General features: G+C 43.8%; 1 protein-coding gene across 1 annotated transcript in view; it reads left to right on the top strand.

The window, feature by feature from the left end:
• Positions 1 to 7,985: 7,985 nt before the first annotated feature.
• The window catches only part of CHN1 (chimerin 1), a 146,161-nt gene continuing 133,461 nt past the window's right edge, over positions 7,986 to 20,685 (top strand). The window contains exon 1 of the mRNA XM_084892664.1: positions 7,986 to 8,284. Coding sequence (XP_084748790.1) covers positions 8,266 to 8,284 — 19 coding nt within the window. The 5' untranslated portion in view covers positions 7,986 to 8,265. The remainder of the gene's footprint in view (positions 8,285 to 20,685) is intronic.

The following is a 20,685-nucleotide window of genomic DNA, read 5'->3' as shown; positions in this document are numbered from 1 at the left end:
GTTGCCCATTTTTTTATTGGGTTGTTTATCTTTCTTTTAAGTTGTATGAGTTCCCTGTAAATGTTGGAGAGTAAACCCTTATGGGAGATAACATTGGCAAATATGTTCTCCCATGCAGTGGGCTTTCTTGTTGTTTTGCTGATGGTTTCTTTTGCTGTACAGCAGCTTTTCATTTTGATGTAGTCCCATTTGTTTATTTTATCTTTAGTTTATATTGTCCTAAGAGCTGTATCAGTGAAGATATTGCTTCAGCATATGTCTGAGATTTTGCTGCCTGTGGATTCCTTTAATATTTTTATGGCTTCCTGTCTTATGTTTAAGTCCTTTATCCATTTTGATAAACTCAATTTCTTAATAGAAAAGTATTTGTTTATGATATTGGGCTAATTTTTATACGAAAAGGTCCTCAATGAGCAAACTATATCAATGTAGTTGAATATGCCAATGATAAAAATGTGTCTGTGGCTAAACCTGTTTACAAAGAAAGGTGGTGGATTCTAGTTAATCAAGTACTGGAGTTAGGAATCAAAAGTCTTAGATTTTGAGGTCTACATCACCAGTTTGCTATGAGGTTCAAATGAGGATACACAAAGGATTTCAACATTCCTGGCACTCATTTTAAACTGGGGGCAAAATTTGTTAGAATTTTGTCTTGGCCATCTTTCCTACCATCTAACCTGACATAATGAATCAAAATTCCTAGTTGTCTGAGTACGTGCAGAAAGATAGCAGGGTTGAGATAACATAATACACAACCTGTATGTGACAGGTTGGCCTTCTACATACGTCCCCAGCTTACATGTCCAGCCTCTCCTCCCAGGAGTCCTTGTAATAGCCAAATCGTCCTCCCTGACATTCTTCTCAGGATTTTTCATCTCTTTTCCTGGGGACTTTCGTCATGCCTTTCCCTCACTTAAACCCTCCTCTCCCTTCCTGAGTTGATCTAATTTTGGTCCATACTCTAAGCACAGCTCCATCCCTTATGAAGCCTTTATCCATTTCATCAGCTGGAGATAACCTTTCTCTCCTCTGAATTTCCACAATATTTCATTGGTACCCCTCTTGTGGCCTTTGTCATTGTCCCATTTATCCCCCGGGGTTGCAAGTTCTTAAAGATTTGATGGCCTATATGATTCATCTTTGAGTCCTTTGCCAGAATCCAGCACAATGCCTGGTATAACATAGGTACTCAGTTAATATTTGTTAACTGGATGAAGGATGGATGGATGAATTCCAGTTGGTGCATTGTCCTAAATGTCTGATACAAAATCTATTTTACCGCAGCATACAAAGGGGCTTTAGGAAAAATCTGCCGCAGAGTTAGACAGGGTTTGAGCCTAGATTGTGATTTTAAGCGTAGACATATACCTCTCTCTTTTTCACTCTGTTTTTTAATTAGAGATTGTGTAATTCTCACCCAGAGTTCACAGCTATTTTGCTGATTTATAACCCACAATGTAATGAACTCAAATAAGTCATCTTATCATGGACACCCACATTAATCAGGAAAACCATGGCTGTGTTAGGGAGATTTGACTTGTAGCCAAGTCTCCTTATACCCCTTGAAAACAAAATCTGGCAGGAATCCAACTGCTCAAGTCAAATAGACATTTAGCTCCTCTGTGCATTAGTTATGCCCGATGACCTCAGAAAAACACACAGGCGGACATGCTGGCTTAGAGCACCAGAATATGATTATAGTTCAGAACAAAAACTCACGAGCAGCCATAATCTCTGTATTTTATCTACTGTGTATTTGAAAATGTATCTTAAGCCTATAAAAATTTCCAAAAGATCTGCTGTACTATTTACCAGGAAATAAAGTATTCTTTTAAACATGTAGTCAAGACAAATTAAAGACAGACCTTTTTACCCTTTCTTTTCTCTTAGCCACTCCAAACCAGAGGTCATTTTAACACTTCAGAGTAAATTCTATCACAAAATTAAAAAAAAAAAAAAAAAAAAGATAGTAGAACCTGTAGCTTTTAGAGGATTCTAAGCTAAGGTTTGTAGTAACACCTGTGGTTCCATCACCTATTAAACTAAATTTTCCTCTTCAAGCTGAGCAATTAACAAAAACATTATTATCCTGGGCCAGGAATAGAAAACCTTTTCATTCTGCTTTTGAATTCAATTTCTCTCCTCTCTCTCTCTCTCTCTCTCTCTCTCTCTCTCTCTCTCTCTCTCTCCACACACACACACACACAGACCTTCTACAAGCAGTTTCTTTTCACTTTGGAAGTGCTATAAGGGCTGAGCAAGCACTGCTCAGCAGTATACAGTTTCTCAGTCATGTCAGTTCCAAGTCTGTGCCTGACCAGGTCAGCAGCCACGCCCCCTTTTAGCTTGACTTTGGTGGGATTCTTTCCTGCCCTGTGTCAGAGAACTGAGAAGGTTTTCAATTCTTAAGTATTTTTCAAATTTTACTTCGTTACTGAGATCCAAGATCACTCCTGTGGATATAATTTAGGCACCCTCTGGTGGTCAACAGAACACCACTAAGTCTCCTCAACATTACCTTGAGTGATTTAAGCTGAAAGGCCAGTTTTATAGCTTACGACATAAATATTCTTTTTGTTTTCTTAAATAGTTTAATGGTCTAAATCTTTACGTTTAAGGCAAGTACTGCCTCCAATACCTGTATGGATATATGGCTTTGATCTATGGAAGTGCTGTTTATAAACCATGGAATGCCATGCAAATATCAGGTGAAGTATCCATTAAGGAAGCCTCGGATAAAAGAGAGGGAGAAACTCACCTGGATTAAGTGTTTGAGGGAAACATTATCATAGAAACAAATCTACTCTAAGTAAATTCACATTATGGACATAAATACTTCAACCAGTAATGTAAATATAAGATAGGGAGAATGTCTCCTGTTGTGAATATTTTAAGTAAGTAATTTTAACTTTAATCAGCATAACCGAGGAATAGAAAATGTTCCTATCACATTAGCAGAAATATGCTTTGTACTTTTTTTCTTCAACAGCAAACTTCTGCACTATTTTGGGAACGGGGCAAATAGTACTGGGATTGCTAGTGTTCAAAGCCATGTTGACATGATAAAGTGCTATAACTTTAACTTGTTATTGTGAGGCAGAAACCACCTCATTAATTTCTACTTCATTCAAAGCTGAGGAACAAATCGATGTTTACCAATGGGAATGAATCTAAAGGAGTAACAGAAGAAAACAAAGCACTTGTCGTTAGTTTGAAATGTAGAAAGGAATTTTAAAGGGTTTTTAAGTTCTGTTTAGTCAACAAAACTTAAAAACGAGAAACCATTTTAGTCAATTTAAAATGGATTTTTTAGTGCAGACTTTACATTTTGATCCTGTTAAACCTGAAAAAAGGTTGCTATCCATTCAATAAATAGAATCTTACCTAATAAAAGAGAAACATGCAAATTAACCATCACTCCACTATGCCCACAGCAGAGTGGATATGCAAATTAACCCAACAAAGATGGAGGTTAATTTGAATAAGCAGGTGCAGAGTGGTGTGAAGCCTGCTAAGAGGGGGAGGAGGGTGGTGGAGGGAGCTATTGGAGCGGTGCTCCAAACAGAAGCAAGGACTTGCCGGCTCCCAGGCAGCCTGGGAGTGGGGACTAGCCAGCTCCTGGGCGACTGGGAGTGAAGCCGGAGCCTATTCTTGCACAAATATCATGCAACGGGCCTCTAGTCTATTCTATAAAAAGCCTGTGGTTGTCACCCCATCATGCTGTAATGACTGATCAGCAGGAGACTGCATGCGTGGGGTGAGAAGGGCTGCGTGTGTGTGTGTGTGTGTGTGTGTGTGTGTGTGTGGCAAAGTGCACGCAGATGGGTGGGACTTGACTCTGGAGGACTTGACGGGAGGTGTGTGCGAGTTTCTGGGTCCCATTGTAGTGGCCTGTGTCTTTCTGGGCCCCACCTCCCACAGCACTGGTGGAGGGGGCCGCTGAACTTTCCTGTGTCCTGCCTCCTGTGGCGGTAGCAGCAGCCGTGGCCTCTTTCTGGGTCCGGCCGAGCTGTGGGACTCTGGGTCCTGGGTCTGAAGCGATTTTGTGCGCTGGGCCCCTAGTCTATACTAATAAAAGGGTAAAATGTTAATTAGGGCGGACATCCTTCCAGACAAAGCCGCAGTGGCTGTGAGGGCCGAGGTGCAGCTGCGAAAGGCCCAGGCTCAGGCCGGCAGTGGCAGCGGCGGCAGCAGCAGCAGGGTAATGGGCGGCAACTTTCCCTGATCTGCCAGGTCGCCTCCCGCAGAGGGAGGCCAGACTGTGGCTTAGGCTGAGGGCTGAGGCAGAGGCAGAGGCAGTTAGGGGCAATCAGGCCAGCAGGGGAGCAAGGTAGGGGTGATCAGGCCGGCAATGGAGCAAGTTAGGGTTGATCAGACTGGCAGGGGAGCAAGCTAGCATTGATCAGGCAGGCAGGGGGGCAAGATAAGGGCGATCAGGCCAGCAGGCAGAGGCAGTTAGCTTAAACTGGCAGTGGACATCCCCTGAGGGTTCCCAGATTAGAGAGGGTGCATGCCAAGCTGAGATACCCCCCCAACCCTTGTGCATGAATTTTGTGCATTGGGCCTCTAGTGTTAGTATAAGATACTGTAGATGAAATTGCAGTATTAATGTTTTAATAAGATATGGCTTCTTTATTACACTAGTTATTTATGGAACTGTAAGGTATCACTCAGACTTACTAAATATATTAGTACTTTAAATATATTGAAGAGTCAAATAAAAGAATGCCTTGCTTTACCCATTACCCAGTTAAATTAAATATTTTAAAATATCACAGCATGACAGCTAAATCTAAAAGGGACATTAGAGATAACTTAGTCACATCCCTTCATTTTACAAATGAGGTGATAAGAAGAAGGAGGAAAACATTTGTCTAAAAATGTAACTAGTTGTTAACAGAGCCAACAAATCTGGCTCTTCTGGGTGCTTGTGTGTCAAGCACAAAATGAAATTTTGAGTGAAAGATAAATGTTTTGAAAAATCAATTAATGTGTCGCCTTTTCTTACAAACAATCAAAGGTACCACCCCTAATAATCACCCCAAGAGGGTAAGGCCCTTCCTTACATTGTATCTGCAGCCAAAAGGCGACTGTTTCATTTCCAGCTAAGTGAGAAAGGAAACACACTCTATTCCTCATCAGATAACATGGCATTATAAAAACCAACACTATCTTCAAGACATAGCATTCTGATCAAGTATAGAAAGCATTTTGTTAGACCGTTAGGAAATCAATAGAAAGGAATCTCTTGTGGAAAGCTAGATGCTTGAAAAGGAAAACATGGCAACATGCAGCCCTATTGTTTCAAACAGTATCCTGAACATCCTCTGGATGTCTCTCTCTCTCTCTGGGTGTGTGTGTGTGTGTGTGTGTGTGTGTGTGTGTGGTGTGGAGTGCCAAGACTTGTGTAGGAGAGGAAGGGGAGGGGAAGAAGGTCCCCACCTGAACCTAAACTGAGTATAGCACTAGGATTCAACTGTGTTTGACACAACTAGTGAGTGCAAAGCTGCTCTAGCAACCAAAGCCTGGTACCATGGCGGTGGGGGTGAGACTGACTCCCTGACTCCTGCCCAGGATAACACCCCAGGGACACAGAGAAGGGGTTTCCCGGGGAGGGGGTGAGGGGTGAGGGGGGTGCTGAGCTGCAGCTTTGGAGCTGTAGCACCAAAACCCCGATTCTCTGGCACCTCCTTTTAAGAGAGCTTAACAAAGAGGAGGGAAAAGCAGCTGCTTCTCTCAGCCTGATTGGATGCGTAGTTCTGAGAGGACCCTGGGAATAGACTCTTGGGACAAAATTCAGCTTTCCAAACTATAAGACGCAAACATACAAAAGTGGCTGAGAATGAAATACCCTCCTTGCCTCTCCGCTTCTATTACTAAACAGTTTTTTTCTTTTAAAATTCGAACCATGTACCCTCTAAATTGGTGGGGAATGGAGAGTGGGGGAGGTGGTCTGGGACAACAACAGATATGTAAGATTTTCCTATTAATTTTGCCACTCACTGGTATACACATTTGGGGAAATCTTTTGATTGCTGGGCCCTCACTTTCCTTATCTGTAAATTAGGATAGTTTGGCCCCTTCTTGAAAATTCCATGCTTTTGTGTGAAAGGAGAAGTCTTTACAATTTTTTTTATTATAAAGGCACAAACTTTTGAGATTGCAAAGGGTCTATCGGGGGCTAAAGTAAGGCCCTAGAATAGTCTATAAATCCCCCTGGAATTGGGTGAACGTTTTTTGGTGAGTGTGTATATGTACATAAGCAGTTTTCCAGGAAGAGGGACAGGACTGTCTTTTCATTAGAGCCTCAAAGGGAAATTAGGTCCTTTGCCTTCTTTGGTTGAGACAGTAAAGGGTTCTTTAGTTTTGGATTTATCTGCTTGCAGAGCAGACCGGCAGCAATCTTTACATGGCTGTAAAATCTGTCCCACCAAGCCATCTGGAGTTTCTCATTTGTCTTCATGAGCTGAGCATTTGTAATTTTTCATGGGCAGAAAGGCTGTTCAGAATCAGGAGGGTTGTTTTTTTTTTTCATTAAAGCATTAAATTCTGGGGATTTCAAGATTTATCTTGATAGTGGTGGCTAAAGGAGAGCCATTTTACTACATCAGAAAATTTCCAGCATGTAGCACCTAGCACATCTGCCCATTCATGTAGAGTTATTTTACTATTTCTTTTATTCTTGAGTTAACGGACATGAAACAAAAGGCTTGGCTCCGCCTTTCTTTTTCCTCTGATGTTTGAGTCGGCTGTGAAATGATGAATTACCAGTGTTTCTATTTGAACAAGTCATTTATATAATATTCTTAAAAGTTGAAAACTAGAAAGAGAAGAGGAAAACGACACTAGGGAATCCGAGGAACTAAAAGAGGAAAGACGCACGTAAGGAAGAAATAGGGACCAAAGAGAAAAATCTGCATGATTAGATGCGGAAATAGTTACCAACTCCCTAAGCAAAGACTCGAGTAAAAAGGAAAATTTTTAAAACGGGGAACCTATATCGCAACCAGAGAAGACTGGATTTTTTGAATACATTAAATGAACCGAGTTTTTCAAGAACATCTTTTGGCTGCTCAGCTCAGGGCCTTACGCGGCTTCTCCTTAATTAAAGCGGAGGCAGAGGCCGGCGGAGAACATCACAGGGAGAAGGATGCTGCCCGTGATTTTTAGACAAACGCGGAAGCTCAGGGGACCGATCCTTTGTGGTCACGGAGCAGCGCCAATTAGTGAGGAACGCTGATGTTCCCCGAGACGGTATCAAAGCGCTCCACAGTCAAAGGAAGAAAAGGGCTCACACATGGACCTTGTCACCATTTATGTTGGGTGATCCCAGATGCTGGGTAACGGACTGCGGCTTCCTCCCGTAGGACCAGCTCAGCAGACCCCTCTCTCCCAACGGCTCCTAAGTCCCAGCGGAGGCGAAGGGACCTGCAGCGACCCCCGGGGACCCAGGTTCCCCCCACTCGCCCCAGACGCTGCGTTAGCCCCGTGGGCGCCGGGGAGAGACTGTCCTCAGACGACCCCGGTCCCCAGATGACCCTGGCTGGGTCCCCGTGTTCACGGAGCACCCAGTGCCTCCCCCTCTTTGGAGTAACGGCTCGGTGTGGCTCTCCTCAAATCCCATTCATGAAAAAAACCTGGGCTTTCAGCGCACACGCACACCGCCCCGCCCCGCCCCGCCGGACTCCCCGGCCGCAGCTCCGGGCCCCGGGCTGGAGGGGCGCGCGCCCCCGGCCCCCGCGCACGCGCGCCGGTTGCCATGGGGACGCACGCAGCCCCGCCGCCCGGTGGGGAGGCGGGAGGGGGCGCCGCGGCCGCTCCAGCGGGAGACGCTCGTATCGCAAGATGGCGACTGCCAGGCCGCGGGATGCGGAGTGAGCGCGCCCCGCCGGGGGCTCAGCGCGGCTGCTCCTCTCCCTCCCCGCCCGCCCCGCCGCGGCGCCGCCTCCCGGCCGCCCGCCCCGCGGCCCAGCCCCCGCCGGCAGGTACCTCTCGCGCGCGCCCTGATGGCAGCGGCCGGCGCCGCTCCCCGGGGGCGGGCTAGCGGGTCTCCCTGAGCCCGGGCGCCTGACAATAACACGATCCTAACTTTTCCTTGCAGCGGCCGCCGCGGCCCGGCCTGCAGCCTCCCAGCGCCCGCCACGCCCCTCCGCCTCCGCCGCCCTCCGAGGTGCGAGCGCCGCCGGCGGCCGGTGACCTCCGGGCGGCCCGGGAGGAGCGCGTGGACCGGCGGGCGGCAGCGAGCAGCCGGCGAGCGCCTTTGCCATGGCCCTGACCCTGTTCGGTGAGTGCAGCCCGGGCCCCGCCGCAGGGGGGCCGCGCCCCGCGGCTCGGGGGCGGGGGCCGGGGCGCCCCGGGCGCGGCGTGGAGCGGGGTCCGGGCGGGCAGTCGGGGCGCCGGGCTCGCGCCCTCGCGCCGCTCCCATTGTTCCCTCTCCAGGCGGGGCCGATGGGCGTGTGCTCCCCTGGCCCAGTGTGTGCGGGAGGCGCTGAGGTCCGGGGGTGTTTTGTAAACGGAGGGTCCCCCCAAGATGCCAACTTGGGAGCGCAGTTTGCTGGTTGTTTCCAATCCTGCGTTTCTCAAGTCGACACATAAAGGTCTTGGAAAGTTTATTTATTTTGAACGAGATGTCTGTGCATCCTAACCCATCTCAGGAATTGCCAAATGCATCCTGTGTTATTCCTGTTGAATTTTGGGGGGGGGGGGGGATTTTTTTTTTATTTTTTTAAGACGGTATATTCCGTGGAAAACTACAGTAAGTGTTGAATGTATTCGTTAAAATTGAAAATGTTTGCTCTAACATAGGACAGCAGACAGAAGAAAGTTGGTTACTGGAAGTAAGTAATCTCGGGAGAGTATCGTTGAGTGTTTCAGGAAAGAAATGTTATTTCTGTGATGTAATTACTGCAACACTATTGTTTGGGTGGCTAAGGCTTCAAGGTGTATTTTTTTTTTCTTTTCTTGCTTAGTCAAAAATTGACAAAGGGTTGGAAAGAGGGACTGAAAAGATACACATTCCTTCCTTTTACAGAAACAGCTTATGGTACATAAGTGCCTTGCTCTCAGAAAACTCAGTACGTACAGTATGTGAAAACTGGCATGTTCAAAGTATTTAGTTTTTCAAAGAAACTAAGTCCATTGGCATGTAACTGATAGCGACAAGAACAGTCTTAGTAAGTTACTCACAATGTCAAGTTTCCAGTTACGTTTTAATAATGTCATTTGATCACACATCACATACCACAAATGCCTTTTGATGTGAATGCTTAAGAGTGAATTAATCTGCTGGCTTCAAAGAGTTACTTTAATGTCACCATCTTATTTTAGGAATTACATTTAGACCCAGGAAGGGTTTGATCAAGGTTACATGGCCTTTTTGTGGCAAAACGGAGCCTAGAACACAGGTTGCCAGTCTTCAGTCTAGGGCTGTTTACGATGTCCAAATACCCACAGTGCTAGAAGTGACATTTCTTACTTTGTGTTGGTTCCCCAGGGGTGCTTTAAAGTACGGTATCCTTTTTTTGTCTGGAAGAAATGATAAGAATCTCACTGTTTCCCAATACATTGTATCTAATCTGCATTGCTTAGAAGCATTTTCCTTAAGTAGTGACTTTTTTGTTCGAAAAATGATAGGAGGCTTTACTCATAGTTAATTTCTTTCGAAGAAGCATTTATCTTACACTCTTGGTGCTAATACATCGCAGTAAATTTCTCTTTAAAACTACTTCTGACTAAATTTATTGTCCTTCCTAAAGAGAGAGTCTGTAGTTTCAAATTTGCTTTCAAAGGTTATGTTTACAAATTAACCACTTTTGGAATTCTCACATTCTGGGTGAGTAAAACAGATAGATTGAGGAGTATGTGATAAGGTTCCCAAAAGGATTCCTAAGTTGTGAAATCTTTTAATTCCTGAGTAGAAGTAAGGAAAGAAAGAAGAATTTGGAATTCGACCTTTAGAAGAATGTGTATGAAGCCATCCCACCCTTAATGTGAAACAAGTGTCTTTAAAAATATAAAGTTATCTTGTAAGAAAATATAATTTAGTTTACAAAACCCAGCTTGGTTACATTTTTTAAGAACATTCTCGTTATAAAGCAAACTTACACCTGTGTGTAGAGGCTATTTTTCCAATAATGATAGAGCAGCAGCTGCTCTCAAAAATGTGGTTGCACTCCACTCATCAGTCATCTGAGATGTCTGTTAAAAATGTTGATTCCTTTTCCAAGAGACCAACAGCACCTGCCTTTCGGAGGGAGGGGTCTTTAAAGGCACTCCCGGTGATTCTTAGGCACACTCGAGTTTGAAAACGGTTGTATTAAAATTAAATACTGGATTTCCTCCAACTTGTCCAATTCAAAATTAGCTTTTGTATATGTTAAGAGCAGTCCTCAAGGGTTAGAAGAAGTGGATCTTATTTTAGATATTACTACTATTTAACTAATTGGTCTCAATCCTAAATACCTCCTTTCCCTTCATATTTACTCTGAGTAACCAGTTTACAACAGAGGAGCAATGAGATAATCAAGGTCTGTGAGCTGGAGGTGAAGAGAAGGTAGGAACAAGAAACCAGACAGGTGTGACTTCTCAGTCATAAAGGCAGACCTCAGTAGATTCCTGCCTGAGCCTCCCCACAGTCACCATCGTCAGGACCCCATGTTGTGTATCCTGTGTGTGTCAGTTGGTTAGCCCCGCCTGCTGGGCTGGCCATACTAAAATACCACAGCAGGGTGGGTTACACAGCACACATTTCTTTCTCATCCTTTGGGAGGCTGCAAAGTCCAAGTCTAAGGTACCAGGTAATTCTCCACACATGCACACATGGTGAGGAAGAGAAAGCAAGCTTTCTGGTCTCTCTCTCTCTCTCTCTCTCTCTCTCTCTCTCTCTCTCTCTCTCTCGTCTCTCTGTCTCTGTCTCTCTTTAAATATTATTGATTTTTTATAGAGAGGAAGGGAGAGAGAGAGAGAGTTAGAAACATTGATGAGAGAGAGACATCGACCAGCTGCCTCATGCACATCCCCTCCTAGGGATGTGCCCGCAACCGAAGTACATGCCCTTGATTGGAATCGAACCTGAGACCCTTGAGTCCGCAGGCTGACACTCTATCCACTGAGCTAAACTGGTTTCAGCTCCGGTCTCTTTTTTATAAGGGCATTAATTCCATCATGAGGATCACACCCTCATGACCTCATCCAATTCTAACTACCTCCCAAAGGACCAATGTCCAAATACTAAGACATTGGGGGTTAGAGCCTCAACATATGAAGTTGTGGGAAGGTGCATTTCAATGCATAGCTCCCAGCAATAGACTCCAGCGCTTTTGCTTTGTTTTACATTGCCATCCAGGTTTTATAATCGTCAGGAGTGTCCTTTTTATAGGAAGTTAGTGAAGGTTAGCTTACTTAAAAACACAAAGGAACGAGAGCTTCTAAAATTACTACAATTTTACATTTATATACATGTAATATTTTTATCTTAATGTTGTAGGACCCTCAGTAAAATAATTATCAAATTAAGCTGAAGAGTGAAGAACGTCTTCTCTTCTGTACACTATTCATCACCTCCTTTATGCTTAAAAGGGTATTTTTAATGCAAATTTCTGCCCCATTCTGTGATAGACCAGACTCTAATCTTTCCTGGTTTTTACAGTCTTATCTGGGAGTTGAAAATATGCATTTTTAAAGGTTTAGGAATTTTCAAGAATTTTAATTCAATTTTCAGAATCCACCCTTCAGACATCAGTATTGATAATTTTTAAATCCTCATATAAAAAAAAATTACCTAAGTGCAGTTCAGACTCTGGTCACTCATCTTGCAAGAGACAAGGTCCCTGTCTTAGAGTTTACCTTCCAGAATGTACCACTTGGACCTGACTACCTAATTCAATGCAAGCTTTGTTAGAACCTCCCTTGACAGAGAAGCACATGTTCTTTTAATAATTGCCGGGGAAGGAAAGTCTCAGGTCATCTAATTTAGGACTTTTTAGCAGGTGTACTTGACAGACATCCTGATTGGCCGTCCTTAGCGCTCTAGTTGACAGAGTTGAGTGAAAAATCATTCTCCAAGTCATATCTCTTTCTCTCTCTCTCCCTCTCTCTCTAAAAAAAAAAATATTTTACTGATTTTTTACAGAGAGAAAGGGAGAGGGATAGAGAGTTAGAAACATTGATGAGAGAGAAACGTCAATCAGCTGCCTCCTGCACACCTCCCTCTGGGGATGTGCTCGTTACCAAGGTATGTGCCCTTGACCAGAATCAAACCTGGGACCTTTCAGTCCTAAGGCTGACGCTCTATCCACTGAGCCAAACTGGTTTTGGCTCAAGTCATCTCTTGGTATGAATTTCTGTCATTTATAACTAAACTGGAGGCCCAGTGCATGAAATTTATGCACATTGAAAGGGGATTAAGAAGAAATAATTTAATATTGCTATTTGCCCTTTCTCTATAATAGAAGTGTCAGAGATGAAAGAAAATTAGTAAAATATATATGAAAACCTTCCTCCTGTCAGCATCTGGGGCTCACCACGGGACCCAGAGTCAAGTCCCCGCCTACCCACACACACCTCAAAATTGTGTGAGACCCAGACCCGGCTAGTCCCCCCTCCCCCATTGGGCTAGATCCAGACCCAGCCAGTCCCACCCTTGTCAAGCCTTGCTGGGCAGAGGGCGTAGCCTCAAATCCCTGGGCCTGGTGCCAGGACTGGGGTCGTGATCTGAGGTTTCCCCAGCCCAGACTAGGGCAGGGGGCTGCCTTGAGGTCCTCCCTCAAGCCCCTCCAGGTGGGGGACATGGATCCCCTGAGATCCCCTGTCAAGCCCCACTGGGTGGGGGGCATGGCCTCAGGTCCCCTGGCCTGGTGCTGGGGTGGGGGCATGGCCTGAAGTCCCCTGTCAAACCCCACCTGGTTGGGGGTGCGGACTGAGGTCCCCTGGCCTGGTGCTGGGGTAGGGGGAGCAGCCTGAGGTCCCTTAGCCCAGCACCAGGACGGGAAGCACACCTTGAGGTCCCCTGTCAAGCCCCGCTGGCAGGGTAGCACAGCCTCAGGTCCCCTGTCAAGCCCCACCTGGTGGGGTGTGTGGCCTCAGGTCCCCTGGCCTGGTGCCAAGGGGACACCAGGGCGGGGGGCATGGCCTGAGGTCCCCTGTCAAGCCCCATGGGGGTGGGGGAAGGCGTAGCCTCAGGTCCCTGCTGATTGCTCATTAGGCTCCTTAAGGGAACTTGGCCTCAGCTGTGGGTGCAGCCATCTTTGTGATGGAGTGATGGTCAATTAGCATATTCCCTCTTTATTAGATAGGATGGGGCTGTTGTGTACAGCCAGGACCTAATGATGAGATTGGTAACTCAGTTACAGTTCAGCTGGGTTGGCTGAGCCCTCAATAACTCTTCTGTGTGGGTGGAATTGGCTCTGGGGTTGCCCCCTCTCCCCCTTTATCTTTTCCCTCTCATTACCATGTATTCACCATTATCACTGCCATAGGTCACTTCTCATTCTTGAGATTTCACTGAAATGTCTTACCTTCTTTCCTCAGACTCTTCTACTGCCATGGAAATCTTGCATCATGCTACTTCATGTGGCATCTCTCAGCCCCTGACACACTGGCCTGTGGGAATCTATCTTTATAGAGATCCTTTGGATCCAGTGGCAATGGTGTGTTCTTTGAGATACAGTTAGGAAATTTTCTGATCACCCATGACTGTCCTGCTGCTAAAATTTATCTTAAGAAAGACTGGTCAGTTGCACACTTGCAGTATGACTTGCTTGACCCAAAGCTAATTTTATAGGAAATTCCCACTTGAGTACATCCTCTGCCGATATTTTTATTTTTCAGATGTTGCTCATGAAAGAATATGAGAGGGCGTTACCTGAGCATCAGGGTGGTGCAATGGTGAGAGCCCAGCTACTTCCTAACATCGCCATTCTTATTTGCGTACTTGTTCATATTCCTTCTTTTACTGGTCAAAAACTTAATACTTCAGCTTTAAAAGTTTCCTTTTAATGTTTGGAGATTTGGGCCTGTGTAAGAGAAATAAAAGAATTACAGTTGCTATAACTCTTATAGGTACCATCTGTGTACAAGGAATGCAGCCTTTTGAGTCACATCTGTTCTTCTAAGTAGCCATCCTATAGCAGCCCAATCTTGGAAGACAGAACAGAAGATAGTGTTGTGTATAATTATAAAAAGTTGACATATTTGTTAAGAAAAGTTTCTTTTACATCAGCATTTCTCAACCTTTTTTAAAAAATCACTGTCCACATGATGCCTTTTGGACATTTTTTCAATTCTCTCCATGAAACTAATATAACCGAGATATAGTGTCTTATCTGTTTACGGACTGTATGGTATATCTGCTTTAGGCATAAAAAGTCCGTTGTTGTGTGTGTTTCTTTTTTTGATTCCCAAAAGTCAATCTTTGCTCCCTTGAGGGCATTGTTACCACCCATTGAGAATGCAGGTTTTATACTAACGTGAAGCTATCATAAGAGAATTAGGCAGAAAAATATTGTTTGGCCATGCTTTATAGGTCAGATAATAATAGTTCTGAAGGAATGACATTAGTATAAGTTACACATTTTTCATCACATTGGTTTAACCTCAGTTACTGTCATCTTGAGAAAAGCCATAACAAGGAGTTCCTGGTGTGAGGTTGGGTGTGTGTAGCTTTTCTCTAAGTCCCTCTAGTAATGATACCCTTTGATATGGAAAGCTGATGTTTTCTCAGTCTTACATAAAGTATCAGCAGCAGTACCTTTAAAAGACTTTATTACTTATCTGCAATATGTAAAACTAAATGAAGTTATTGAACTTCTGTGCAAGAAAAGTCCTGGATTTACAACCTGGCATTACAACCAAGGTACCAGTCATATGTTATTCCTATGTAGAAAACGGTTCCCATAAATTTGATTTTTATTAATATAATTCTACTACCCTTAAGAACAGAATAGGAAGAAAGTAGGGAAACAGGGTGGTGTGACCATATTTTACATTGAAAATCGTGTTGAAAAAAATAATGTCTGAGAAAATAAGGTACAGATATATATTTCTAATTTGGCTCCTTATTTTTAAACCTATCCAGCTTGAATACTTTGTGAATATGATAAAAACCACTGCATTGGATACTTTAAAAGGGTAAATTTTTATGGTATGTGAATTCTCAATATAAGCTGTTATTAATTTTAAAAAATCATCAGTGTGGGAGCAGATTGATTAGAAGGAAAATTTACTTCACTTTAACTGTAAAAAAAAAAACCCAGGAAGTATTATTTTTAAGAGCGTTTTATATCTGGGAACCTTTAGGACTTTTTATCGTTTTAGAAAGATTTTTTCCTTTTATTTCCCAAGGAACAAAAAACAAAAGTAAAAATCGGTAGGTTAAAATGCCTCTCCGTCTTTTGAATTGTTTTAAATTTAGAAAAATAAGCACTTCTTGGAAAGAGTTAATGCGGACAGTTGGGATCTGTGGGAGGGGGAGGTGAGTCAGGCGGCCGTGGCCAGCTGCTGAGCTGGGTGGCAAAGGGCCACTGCATTGTGTTCGCCGGCTGCACGGAAGGCTGCTCCTTTCCCTCTCCACGCTGACTCTCACCCAGACGTCACTGCCTCCATATTTCTAGGTGTGAAGCAAGCAGAAGGATGCGGTCCAAGAAATATGTCCCTGCTTTGATGGATTTTTATGGCCACAAACTTGACATTTCAGCAATTGAGTGGGGCCCCTTCCTTAAACTGCTAATCGTTCCTGGTTTTCCCATTTCTGCCCTCAGCACATACCTGCAGCCTGTATAGCATGTGTGCCTATGTATGGAACTTTGTGGCTGCTTTTTAGCTACTTGTTGTCAGTGAAATTAGTTTGTCAGAGATGTTTTGGGGATTTGAAGTGACTTGTGCCAGGTAGCACACGGGGCAGGCGAGTGGTGTCAGTGTTCGTTGGAGGGATATATAAATGTCTAACAACCGAACTATGTCCCCTGCCGGCCTCCCCTGCTGGATGGATTGTACAGCGTTATAATAACATTAAAGCATGTTATTACCATGAGGAATAACATGCTAAATATGCGTACTTATTTTCATATAGTATGAAAAAATGACTTTAATTTATGAACTGAAGATCTTACACTAGTAAGGCAGGGCGTGCATTTTGACTCAGAGAGCTACACTGTAAGATAAAAGGAAATGGCAGAGTACTTATTTCAGTTACTTTCTGTATTATTTAGAGGTTGGGGTACTACTAAGAGGGACCATAGTGGGTGTGAAAGCACAGCATATAAGCACGGAACAGTATAAAAACATGGCACACTTGGGATTGGGGGAGGAATAGATGAACCAGAGAGTGAGAGAAGGAAGTAAAACAGGAAGTGTTTACTGTTTCATAATTTTTCTGAAGAGTATCTCTGAGGCGGGGTATGTGTTCTTCTACTTTGTCATTTGTTTACTCATCTGTTCAATGGATTTTGGGTACCTAATGTGTGCTGGGGATCTGTTAGTTCCTGTTGTCCAGGGATTTATGTGGAGGGAGACAGCCGACTAAAAAATGTATAGTGCTGTGAAGAAAGATAAAGCAGGGGCAGGGAGGGGTCAGCTCTGTGGCAGAGGATTCAGTGATGACCCCACAGCTAAGGTGAATTTTGAGCAGATACTTGAAGGAAGCTGGGGAATGTGCTGGGCAGTTTTGAAAACCAGAAAGAAGGGCAAAATGGCTGGAGTGGAGTAAGGAGGGAAAGTGGTAGGAGATGAGGGCAGAGAGCTACCTGGGGGGTGGAGGAATGTTGGGGTCACAGATTATATAACCAGGGCAAGGACTTCACAGCTGAGGCCTTACCTCAGTCTGAGAAAGATGGGAAGCTGGTGGAGGATAGTCCATGGCACGTGGAATTAGTCCTTTCTCTGCCAGGAGGCACCGATACGGTCCCGTCTTGTTTTCCTCACGTGTAAACAGAGCCTGTTCTCTTCTCCCATTCACACAGAGAGAAATGAGATCATGGACACAAGCTCCTAATGCAGTGGTTGAAGATACATAGTAGCTAATGTTGTCACTAATTGTTATTATAAATATTAACAAAGATCCAAGATACCAGCAGCGTTTCTCCATTTCTTTATTACACAAGTCCGTGGGCTCACTTGAAAAAGTAGTCTGCAGTATTTCTCTTTATGTGTGTGGCTGAATACATGCCACGTCCCGTTATAGACTTTGTCTGAGAATGCTCTGGTGGAGACCAGATACACTTCTGCTAGTGCTGGACACTTTATACTTTCAATTACACTCTGGAAATGTGAAAAATACACTGGCTAACAGGCAGTGCTTACTTTTCCTTTGGGAGATAATCCAGAATTAATCAGATCTAGCCCCTGCCCTCATGGCACTTACATATCAAGAACTGTATGGTCAATGTCTGGCACATAGCGGGTGCTCAGTCCAGGTTTATTGAGTAGATGAATGAATGAGTCAGTCAGTGAACATGCAACAATGGACTGTCACTCTGTATACTTAGCCCGTGAATAACCTTGACTCAATTTAAACTTGAGCTTTCATTTACTTTTTTTCCTCCTTTGTTATTTTGGGTTATTCTTGTTTATTAGGTTAGAGTCCATAATTGGACATTTAAACCTGCCTCTTAGAAATTGTTTAGTCTAACAGTTCACTTTCCTACTTAAAAATCCTCCAGCGATTCCCGGTCACCATTAAGTCCAGATTCCTTAGCTTGCACGTAAGGCTGTCAGGTTAGGACCCCTGCTCACCCGACTGGCCTCATCTCCGACGCTGCCCCCTCAGCGGCTACTCTTCTGCCACACTGACCCCCTGTCCGTGTCCAGAGGGGACCGTGCTCAGTGTGCCTTTGGCACCGTCATTTCCCAGCCCTCTTTGCCTCCCTCACCACCACTCGTCGTGGCAAACCTCAGCTTGAGCAGTCATCTCTCCTAAGTAGCCTGGGTGAGTTAGTTATGCCTCTTCTGCATCCGTAGCGCCCTGCACACATTTCCGCCCTGCTGCTTGTCGTGTGGTGCTTTAATGATTAATGTAGTTTATATTCCCCTGTCTTCCCATTTGGTGGTTTCCTAATGGGAAAGCTGTGGATGTCTTTGTATATTTAACAACTGCCAGTGTCTGATGCATACCAGCTCCTCGTAAACATTTGAATGAATTGATCTTACAGTAGTCTACTATATTTCTTAAATTTGGGGGTTAATTTTAAGCCCGAAATTCATATGATGCACTCCTTTGATTTTTTTTCTCATTATTTTTTGTTCATTTGTTTGTCTTTTTTTTAAAAAAAATCCAGTAAATGTGCATTATATCATCCCTTGCTTCCATATTCTAATATGGCGTCCCCAACTGGCTGCTAACAAAGGCTTGAATAAATTGGAAATCTTTCTGGGAGCAGATTCTTAGAGGTTTAACTATAGTATTACTAACCACCAGCAGATGTTTCTAAATTATTTGGCATAATTAGATAACAAATTCCACTTCATTAAACTGTTGTTCCTTTTCATTTCAGTGGTACAAGGGAGTCGCACATAAATTAGCTTGGTCTATTCATGTTTTACCCTCACTGTAGGGAACATAATCAAATTGAATGGCAATTCAATATGAAAATGGCCAACTTACCCTCTTAGAGGTTTGAAAATAAAAGCAATATAATCTTTCTCTCATCATCATAAATTTGTGTGCTACATCAACATTCCTGTTAGTGTTTATATTTATTAAGAGAGCAGATGTAAGTGACAGTTTACTAATTCATATTTTTAAATGGGTAAAAGAATATTTTTATTTGTTACTTAATACCTCTCATTGTTCAAGAAAGAATTTGAAGTGGTTTCCAGAAAGATAGAATTCAGGAAGACTGAAGGCAGTCAGCATGGGGATTCCTTTTTCTCTTTCTTGTATCATTGATTTCACCCTCTCCTTTGGGCCGTTTCCCGTAGGTCACCATCATGCTTTGCTATTCTGAGTAAGAAAGCCTTTCCTCAGTGTTGGACCCTCTCAGTACCATGCTGAGCTGTGGGTGGCCCTCCTCCTACCGGAGGTTAATTGAGAGAGCGTTGGAGATGCCCATCTCCTCTTCCCGCGTGCCTGCTCTTTCACCCCCTACACCCTCTCGTCCAGCCACTGTGCTTTATCATACTTATTTATGAGGAAGTTGGGAATCTCATTCAGCTCTAGTGGAAAGAAAGGTAGGCAACTATGAAAGAAAAGTGTTTTTGACACTTGTTAAAAACAACAACAAATGCTGAAGCCGGTTTGGCTCAGCGGTAGAGCATCGGTCTGCGGACTGAAAGGTCCCGGGTTCGATTCTGGTCAAGGGCATGTACATTGGTTGCGGGCACATCCCCAGTAGGGGATGTGCAGGAGGCAGCTGACCGATGTCTCTCTCATCTATGTTTCTAGCTCTCTATCTCTCACTTTTCCTCTCCGTAAAAAATCAATAAGATATATTAAAACAAAACAAAACAAAAATGCAAGAATAACTTTATTCAAGGCTATTGCAAATGCCAGTGCTGTTTCAAGAAGAACTGACCCCCCTGTCTCACTTGGGAATATGTAGGCTTTCAACAGTGTGCACCATGTGGAGGGTTCCCAGGTCTCTATCTTCGGCCTCGCCCTTCCACACCCTCCAAATCTCCATCAGGATTTCCTGCAGACACTTTGAACTCCATGTGTTCCCAGGCCTTAGCTTGTGTTTTACCATCCTCTCTTCCTTTGCCTCTAATATCCAGTCAGCTGCTCAGTAACTTGCAGCTTGGTCTTTGCAATAGCTTCCATATGTCTTTCTCTGTATTTCCAACTCTTGCTCTGCCCTTACTTTCAGTAAATTCTGCAATTCATACTCCTGCCCTGACTCCCCCTTCCTCCTTCACCCCCTGCTCTGCCGCCCATCCAAAAGGAAGCTCTTCACCTTCTGAATTCTTTATCCTTTTATCTGCAAATCTCCTGTGACAGCCGTCGGCATGTTCCTTTTCCAGTAGTTATGAATCTTTATCATGTTTTTCTAGGCTGATGGTTTCTGTGAGGTAAGATTCACACTTTCTCATTGTATGCCCGACTGTCCTTGGTGCGGTGCTTCACATATAGTAGGTACTCAAAAACATTTAGGTGAATAAAATAGTTCTCAAACCATAGTATTTCTGCAGTTTAACTGTTCCAAAGGCAGAAATATAAAGCATTCTTTAATTTTCTACAACTTTGTAATACTTTAAGATGATAGTAGCTAACATATCTCAAAATTTCTCATATGTTGTTTTTATGGCCTCATGATACTATTTTCATTCTTTAAAGGAAGAGATAGATATAATCCTAAAATATCTATTACTTTGGGATAGATCACTTTTGTCAGCTTGACTTTTTTCAAAATTTCCCACTGAAATTCTGATTGGATTTTACTGTTTTATATTCTGTAAAAGCCTCTTTGTCCTCTTTTCAACTTTCAAAGGAGAGGGGGAGGGGACACTCAACAGCATCTGCAAGCTCAGGGTTTGCTAATCCAGGTTGATTGGCTGGTCCCTTTGCCAGGTGTCCAGTATTCACCTAGAAGCAAACTTCTTGTGAGACCGAGCTAAAGATGAGGAAAATACGGGTATGTCATTTGTTATCTGAACTCTGTTCTTTTAGACTTTTTCAGGCCACTAGCAGGGAGGGGGTGAAGGGAAGTTCTTCCTTGTTCAAGCTCACTTTCAGGCCTGAATGGGCTAGGCCAGTGG

This window comes from Pipistrellus hanaki (assembly GCF_964339955.1).
Source record: "Pipistrellus hanaki genome assembly, chromosome: 8".
NCBI lineage: Eukaryota > Metazoa > Chordata > Mammalia > Chiroptera > Vespertilionidae > Pipistrellus > Pipistrellus hanaki.
Note: the sequence above shows the minus strand (reverse complement) of the source record. Positions and strands in the feature narration are given on the sequence as shown.